Here is an 8,573-nt window from a genome sequence, read left to right on the forward strand (position 1 = left end):
CAATTAAAAAGATGCCTGCGCAGACAGGGATGAGGTGCGATAAGGTACGGGATCATTGTGGTGTCGTTGAAATCCTCCTTTCTTCTTGAGGAGCCAGAGAGGAGAATTTCGAAGGGCTATTGTAGGGATGTTAAGCTTAGAGATATATATGTCTATATGTATATTGGGCCAGAGGCCCAATCCAAGGACATGGAATAGTCCGAGGAGAGGCGAACATAATTAGAGGGTTCATGTTAGTAAGTGAAGAGATTAGTTTTAATCACATGGGTCCATGAGGGTGGTCCAAGGATGAATCCTTCCTCAGTTGAGCAAAGTCGAGGTCCAAAATGGTGGTCTACCATCCAGGGCAGTGTTCTAGGAGATTTTATTGATATGGATAAGCATCATAGAAGCACAAAATAGAGGAAAGTCCTAAAATATCTAAAGAGAAAGCTGCTATCACCGCATTGAATTCTTTGCACCTAACCAACTGGCCGCATTAATGTGGAGGTGATACTTTAACAGTAATTTTCAGCCTTACAGCTACTACCAGAGACTTTAGGAAGGTGCTAATGGGACAATGATAAAATACTAGCAATCTACCCTACACATGGAAGGTAAAGAGAAAAGAAGGAAGATAGTATAAAACAAGAAGAACACCCTGAAGAGGGGAGATCGAGAAATTAAGAGAAAAATACTGTAGCAATTGAGAGTTGAACTTGTAATCAAACTTAAGAATCAATATATAAGAGATGATCTCCTCGGACTGTGCCGATGACAATTTTCTTTGGATTAAACCAGTTTATCTTCATTTTCTTGTCATCTGGATCCACTCTACTTGTTGTCTGACTCATTAAAACCCATTTTTCCAACCCACTCTCTACAAATTCATTGTATTGGGCTCTTTGGGCCTAAGTTCATACTTCCTTTAGGCTTAGGAGTCAAATTGTGTCCTTACACTTTCTATAATGGGTCTCTATTTCTATATTTCTATTCGCTGTACCATATCTTCAAATTAGTTCATCATATCATATCCATAGCTCCTCAATTTGGGAAAATCATCATTAGTGCCTCACTACTACTCACTACTCACACTGGTCAACTTGGATTAATTAAGGAGCTCAAAGTAAATTGAAATTAGGTACAATAGCTATAAATAACTAAGATTTAAAATTGAAAAAGTTAACTTTAAATTTTAACCATTTAAAGTATAGTCAAATTTAAGTCTTTTTGTAAATTGTAATACAAGAAATAAATATCATACAAGATATGGTTAATACAATGATATATATATATATATATATTCAATAGTTAAAGGAGAGAAGATTTGAATTTTGAATGTAGTGATTTATTCTTTTAAATATAAAATACACATACTTTGCAATTTTTTTTTTTTCAATAAATAAGTGGGTTTTTTAATTAAAAAAAAAATGAATATAAGTGTAACATACGGAATAGTATGTGCATCTAATTAATTAAGCTTGAGGCGAAATGTTTTTTTACAACTTAGTGAATATACATACATATATATATATATATATATATATATATATAAAGTTGGACTGCCTCTTAATTTATCCGACTTTGCTATAAGAACAATAATACAGTGATGTTATTCTTGAAATTTTATACTACTGCTGCCAAGGGCTTGTTCAATGTACAATTTAGATGCAAAAAAATCATTAAATCTTTTAAACCTAGAGGCCTTGTTTGTTTTATACATGGCTCATAACATTAAATAAGAAGAATAAAAATTACAATCATACTTTATCACAATCAATAAGATTGAAATTAGCTTACAAGTTACAACATTTTTCTCCTATGATGGTCATTGTTTTCAAACATCTTCTCTATAATTTTCAAGACACAAGTCAATTACATGATTAAATATGTATTGACTTTTTTATCACATAAAAGAAAAAAAAAATCTTTTATTAAATTGTAACTTTCCTTTCTTTTAACAGTTACACCCTATTCATGAGAGATTATTAGATTCATCAGGAGAATTGTTGAAATTGTCATCCCAACTAGTGAAATAATGTCACCTATACAAGTATGTGTGAGTCAACTTCCTAATCCGCATAAGAAAATATAAAATAATAATCTACCAGATGACGTCAAGCTTGTATAAATAACAACATTTTATTTGTTGAGAGGACTAAGGAGGACCATTTTTGTAGTCCTCTGATGGACCTAATAATTTCTTCTTAATCTAACAACAGTAAAACTGGTAAAAAAATATAAATTAATTTATTCACTTACATATAGTGCACAAACTCATTGTCTATATATAGTTATATATAGGGCTGTCCACGGGTCGGTCCGGGTCGGTTTTGGTCTCAACCCGGACTCGACCCTCTCAAGTCGGGTGGAACAAAAACGGACCCGCAACCGACCGCCGACCACCACGGGTCGAGTCGGCCGGGCTCAGGGGAGCGAACGGTCGGGTCAGTCGAGTCTGATGATGAGCGACGGCGAGCGGAGGAGAAGATCTCTCTTCGTCAATCTGAGTTGAAGCCGACCGGATCTAAAGGTTTATCGCCGGATTTGAGTAAATCGGAGCCCAATCTAACCAGGGATAGCCGAATTTGTGTAGATCTAAGTCAGATCTAACCCAATACCACCGGATTTGAGCAAATCGGAGCGAAAGATGGGAGTAGATCTTGCTGGATTTGAGTGAATCTGAGCAAATAACACCGGATCTAAGCGAAGGAAGACCAAGGATGGCCGGATCGAAGCTGAGGAACACCAGAACGTCACCGGATCTCGAAGTATCTATCTGGATTTGGTCCAAAATTTGTAATATTCGTCGGAGAGGATGATTGTTTCGGTTCGGGTCGGGTGTCACGGGTTTTGAAATGTAAAACCGGCAACCGACCCACGTGGGGTCGGGTTAGAGAGTTCGGACCCGCGTCCGACCGCCGGAGACGTCGGATCTGGTGGCGCGGGTCGAGCTCGGGCGGGTTAGGCGGGTTGGGCGGGTAGCCGGGTGGGTTGGACAGCCCTAGTTATATACTCATTGTCTCTACTACAAACCAAAAGCCCCACTTGCCTCTTGTACAATGGGGTTCTGGACAATTCCAAGAACAACTCAGGTATTTGGTCCTAGCTACAATTGTAAAGAATGCAGAGGTCCTAGCTACACTCGCATGCAAACACATGATAAAAAGGTTATTGTATACAAATCACTAATGTGTCATCATGTAGATGTAGTAGTTAGCTACACTTAAACCATATTATTTTTTAATAACCATATACTGACCTTCTTTTCAAATATAGATGCCTTGGCATCCATACAAATCCAATTGTAATATTTTAATGACTCTCTCTCTCTCTCTCTCTCTCTCATTTGCAAGGAGGCAAACCAATGTGCTGATGCATTGGCTAAGTTTGGAGCCACCCTTTCCTCCAACTATATTAATTTTGTTAACCTACTGCCTATGATGGAGGACTTGCTGGCCTTTAACAAGGCCGAGCTTTATTGTAATAGACTTATTAGAATTTAATATATTTTAGCGTTGGTTTACCAAAAAAAAAAAATAATAACAACTACATTTTTAAAAATATTATAATTATAATATGAACCTAAAAATAATGAAAAAGAAAAAAAGAAAAGAAAAAGAACAACAAAAAAGAAAAGGAGAGAATATGATATACACACTTAACACGTGGGGAAGGATTCAAAATTGAAATAACATATAGTCTGGCACTTTCAACTCCCACCTTCAATTTTCCACTATCCTTTGTCATTTCCAATGCTAGTCACATGCTTGGGTTCATAAAACTAAAAATCATTACCAAAGTAAGCAAAAAAAAATAAGCAAAAGAGAAGTTAGTCATGTGAAGGTGCCACACTTACCTCTAATCGAGGGTAGTATAAAAAACTAGTGCAATGTGTGATTACTGATTAGCCCTCATTAGAAGAGTCCTTGTTAAATCTAGGGTATGGAATATATCTGAGCCTAACTCTCTATTTATAATAGAGTCACCATTGTGAGCGCATCGCCCCGTGTCACAAGTTGTATGACACATTTTACTTTCATTAGGGGAATATGCCTTGTGCTAGGTGGACCATTAAGGCAGATGGTTAGGAGTCATCATTTGTTTTAGGTTTAGGAACCAACTTGGGCACCTATATATTCTAGGACTAGTATTTAAAGAAGATATTATGTACCCAGATTTTAATTTCAGGTTTAACTATATAATAGAATTTAAATTCAACTATATATATATATATATATATTAAATAATAACGTTTAAAATTGTGAGATCTCAAGAGTTTATGTAACATAATATTATGAGGTTAATTAAAAGTCAATTTTCTTATATATATATATATATATAAATTATTAGTATTATGTTCGTGTGATGCATATTTTAATTTAAAATTATATGTCAATAAATTAAAACTATAATAATAATTAGTGAGCCTCTTGAAAGTTTGATAGAGTTTTTACCTAAAGTAAATCAACTATCTTAATAACTAATGAGTCACATGACAAAAATATATTAAGTTTACCATGCGTAATACATACATATATTAAGCCATTTCATGCAAGCACGATATGTATGCAATGGGTAAATTTTACAATATTAACGGTTTAACCCATAAAATTACTATATAGAATCAAAATAAACATTAAATTACTTGAAACTTTGGTGATAATATTTTAGTAGAAGTAGAATTTTAAAATATTCAGAACTTTTTTTTGTAGATGAGAAATATTCGAAAGTTTATAGTAATAAAATTTTAAAATTATTGGTAATAGAATTTAATGTATGGTAAGCGCTTTTTTTTTTTTTTTTTTTTTTTTTTGAGACAAGTATGGGAAGCTATCTTAATAATTAATGAGTGTAAAAACTTGTTACAATGAGAGAAGATAATCACTTAGCGAAATCACAAATTTTAAGACCCAACTTTTATTATAAAGTAGAGGATTATAAATTATAGAGCATAGAGAATCAGAGATATTGATTACCAATTTACCACGTACATGACCTACATATTGATGATAGCTGACTGACTAAATACATCTGCAGGTTTTTAAACATTTGAATTCCAGGAAGCCAGATCAAGACCTTTGAATAAATTGACTGCATATGTAGCTTAAATGGATATATATAAATTCTTAAAATAATAATAATAATAATGGATGGATATACGAAGTTAGAGCCATCCTTTATGATTACATAATTTAGTAACATAATGCGGGAGGATTCATACAAAAGAAAAAAAAAAACAAATGTGGGAGAAGGGCAACTTATATATTTATCACTGTCAAGTTCAAAGCTGCCAGCCTAAGATCTCTCCAAGGTTTTTTCAAGTAATATGCCATTAATGGAAGCTGCCTCATAGCAATTACCTAATGGCCACTATAAAGGATAATATATCATCCTCACTAATTCCAATCAATGTCGCTAAAATGGCATAATCATAGATGCATTTAATAAGAAGGAAAGCAATTATAATGCTTAACAGACAAGAAATTCTTAACTCTCAATCCTGAAATAAAATACAATTTACTACTCTTAGTTTCAGAATAGGAAAAATGGCTAAGTATGAATCTCTTCTGTTTTGTTACATATCTAACATTCTCATACTCACCACAAGCTTAGTATGCAGAGCCGCAAATGAAGATAGAAAAGCAAGTGTTATCTTTGTTGCTAAAGAATTTATCTTTTCTAAGGTCCAAATGACTGGTAAAACTAGATTGCTACACATAAATCACTACAAACTGCCATTTTATATGTCACTCTTTGTGATATTCTGCGAAATTATAAACATTTGATGATAAATTGATAATGATAATGATGATACATGTCCACATTGCGTACAGGGGGTCACTTCCTGCTGGTCAATACTCACCACTGTCTAACCACCTTAGCATGCTACAAGAAGTTATTGAGGGCTGGTAACATTTCTACATGATGATCATTTTTCTTTGAAAAATAAAAAATAAAAAATTAGACTTTACTGATACTCTTTCTCTTTCTCCCTCGCTAGTTCTGTAGAAAATTGCTTGGTTAGAAGTTACAAAAGGAGTTTCAATGGATTTGCTGCCAAGCTTAATTACTGATCGTGAAAGATATCAGCCAAGATACCACTGCAATTGGTGCTTTTCATGCAATGGATAAAGGGATATTAACTTCTCAATCTGCAGGCAACAACGGTCTAAGAGCTAGTGTGGCAAGTCAAGTGTAGCTCCATGGCTACTTTCTGTAGCTGCAAGTAACAGATCGCCAAATCATAGACTCTAAATTTATCATTCTTATATCTTCTCACATACTATGTTGTCATTGTGCATTTACTGTTTATGTTGTATTCAATTTCTATATTGCATTCTAACAGTCCTCCATATACAGGGAATTGGAATAAATGGTTTCTCATTAAATTTAAAAGGAACTAAATTTCCTCTGGTTCCTGGAATAAATGCTGCAAAGAATACATGCTCAACCTCTAAGTGTAAATTCTGCCACCCAAATTGTTTTAATATTTTCTAATGAAATATTAATCATAAAATGAAACTTCAAATTCTTTTTGTATTTATGAAGATTTGATGAATGAATATTCTGTATTAATTAAGAAACCAAGTGTACAAGAGGATATTTACACAAGGAAGAGAAACTAACTCTCTAAACTAACTTCCAAACTATACGGATCTTCCCTCCAAAACTCTGTTATGAAAAACTCCAATCAGCTACTTACACGTGGTTATAATTATAACTAACCAACTAAAGCTAAGCCTAAGCTACTAGTAGCATTACAAACTAAAGGATAAAGCTACTGCCGTTTATGCAGATGCAGGGACAATTGCAATTGTTACAGTGCTCTGTTCTTTGACAGCTCCTGCTCAGCTCCTTTGGCTAGTTCCAGTTCAAGTCCTCGGCTCACCTTTGATCTGATCCTTCTGATAGTATTGCGGAGTTTGCGATGCACATTACCTAAACAGAAGTTTAGTAAAAGGAAAGATTATTGTCTGCGATGAGCCTGATGCAGATACTGAGGCAGGCAGAGGGGGGAGCAGTCGGGTCAATCTTGAAGAATGACCCGTTTGATGATGTTGCCAAAGTGTTATCATTACCTACATCCTCTTTATGTGTTGGCAAATTTGACATAGTCGCGTCCTACCTTAATTCTACAAAGTATAGCTTCCTATTTAGTCCTGTTTGTTCTTTGAATTTGCTTTCTTTATATGAATCAATCGTCCTTGTGTTTTGCTTTACAGAGAGCCTCAAGCAACCATTCTAAAAAGTGAAGCCATAAAGGATCATGATGCTCCAAGAGTCGCTTGGTTTTCTTCACTTGGGCTGAATTTTCTTGTGCTAGAAATCTTGAAGGTACATGGTTTTTGTGCCTACAAAAATCTTTGCCTCATACAATTGAATTGATTACATTGTATTATGCTTTTATTTCACTGCAGCCAGATATAACTGCCCCCGGTGAAGAAATCTTGGCTGTATATTCACCAATTGTTTCACCCACGTCCAGCTCTCAAGACAAGAGGCGTGTTAAGTACAATATATTGTCCAGAACCTCCATATCTTGCCCTCATGCTGCTGGTGTGGCTGCATATGTCAAAACTTTTCACCCCGATTGGTCAGCTTCAGCCATCAAATCCGCTATTATGACTACCGGTAATCTTTCTTAATTCTTCTTCTGTCTTTTTATTTATATTTTCCTGGTTAAGTACAAGTATTCTTTCTTAAAGTTTATTTTGCTGAACCACCAACTATTTTGTATCTATAGCTTCGCCCATGAATGCTACCAAAAATTTAGAAGCAGAATTTGCTTATGGATCTGGGCTAATCAATCCAACAAAAGCTGTTCGTCCAGGGCCCGTTTATGATGCTTCTAAGGAAGACAACATCAAAATGCGATGCTTCTAAAGAAGACTACATCAAAATGCTATGTGGTTTAGGGTATGATGAAACTTAGACATATTACAGGAGCTAACAGCCCTTGCCCCAAAGTTTCCAAGAAAGTGTTGCCCAGGGATCTAAATTACCCATCACTGACCGCTATGGTCAGTCCATCAAAGTTTTTTAATGTTACCTTTCACAGGATAGTTACGAATGTAGGCTTTGCAAACTCCACTTACAAGGGTGAAAAGAAATTATGCAGTGGATTATTTACTTAAAAGTATAATTATGCCAAGTGTTCCATTTGGTTTTAAAAATAGGCCGTCACCAATTGCAAAGCAATAAACGCAATATGAAAAGGAAACATGATATGGTGACAAAGTAGAAAATTCAAGGAAAATGTTCCCGAGAGAAAAATCTACTACAAGGTGACGGATCCAAATGAGCAATCTACTGATTCTATTCGAATAAGAGAAGTTTGCAGATCTAGTGCAAAAACTTTGTTCATAAACTCTACTAGCTAGATGAATTTACTATAGAAACATCCAACAACTAAAAACTTTAGAACCTCTAAACTCTTGAATTTTATGGATGCTCCACATATGACACACCCATGTTTCCCGTCCCAAACCTTCGACTATTTTGTTGTAAAATAAATTTTTGATAATATTCATGATTGAAAATATTTGTTTCATAATTAGAATAAAAATTAGAAAAGTAAGTATAAGTACAAT

At 34.6% G+C, this 8,573-nt stretch overlaps 1 protein-coding gene across 1 annotated transcript; it reads left to right on the forward strand.

The window, feature by feature from the left end:
* Positions 1-6,961: 6,961 nt before the first annotated feature.
* Positions 6,962-7,866, forward strand: LOC115964283 (subtilisin-like protease SBT4.3). Its single transcript, XM_031083624.1, has 4 exons — positions 6,962-7,122; positions 7,206-7,317; positions 7,401-7,614; positions 7,727-7,866. The coding sequence occupies exons 1-4, from the start codon at positions 6,962-6,964 to the stop codon at positions 7,864-7,866; spliced, it is 627 nt and encodes a 208-aa protein (XP_030939484.1).
* Positions 7,867-8,573: the final 707 nt, after the last annotated feature.

The sequence above is a fragment of the Quercus lobata genome, chromosome 10 (assembly GCF_001633185.2).
Source record: "Quercus lobata isolate SW786 chromosome 10, ValleyOak3.0 Primary Assembly, whole genome shotgun sequence".
Lineage (NCBI taxonomy): Eukaryota > Viridiplantae > Streptophyta > Magnoliopsida > Fagales > Fagaceae > Quercus > Quercus lobata.

What these genes read in the sequence shown, in the direction of transcription:
- LOC115964283 (XM_031083624.1), top strand. Translation starts at nt 6,962, where the DNA reads ATGAGCCTGATGCAGATACTGAGGCAGGCAGAGGGGGGAGCAGTCGGG. An exon ending in TTGTGCTAGAAATCTTGAAG is followed by an intron (nt 7,318 to 7,400) that starts GTACATGGTTTT and finishes ATTTCACTGCAG; the next exon opens with CCAGATATAACTGCCCCCGG. An exon ending in ATCCGCTATTATGACTACCG is followed by an intron (nt 7,615 to 7,726) that starts GTAATCTTTCTT and finishes TTGTATCTATAG; the next exon opens with CTTCGCCCATGAATGCTACC.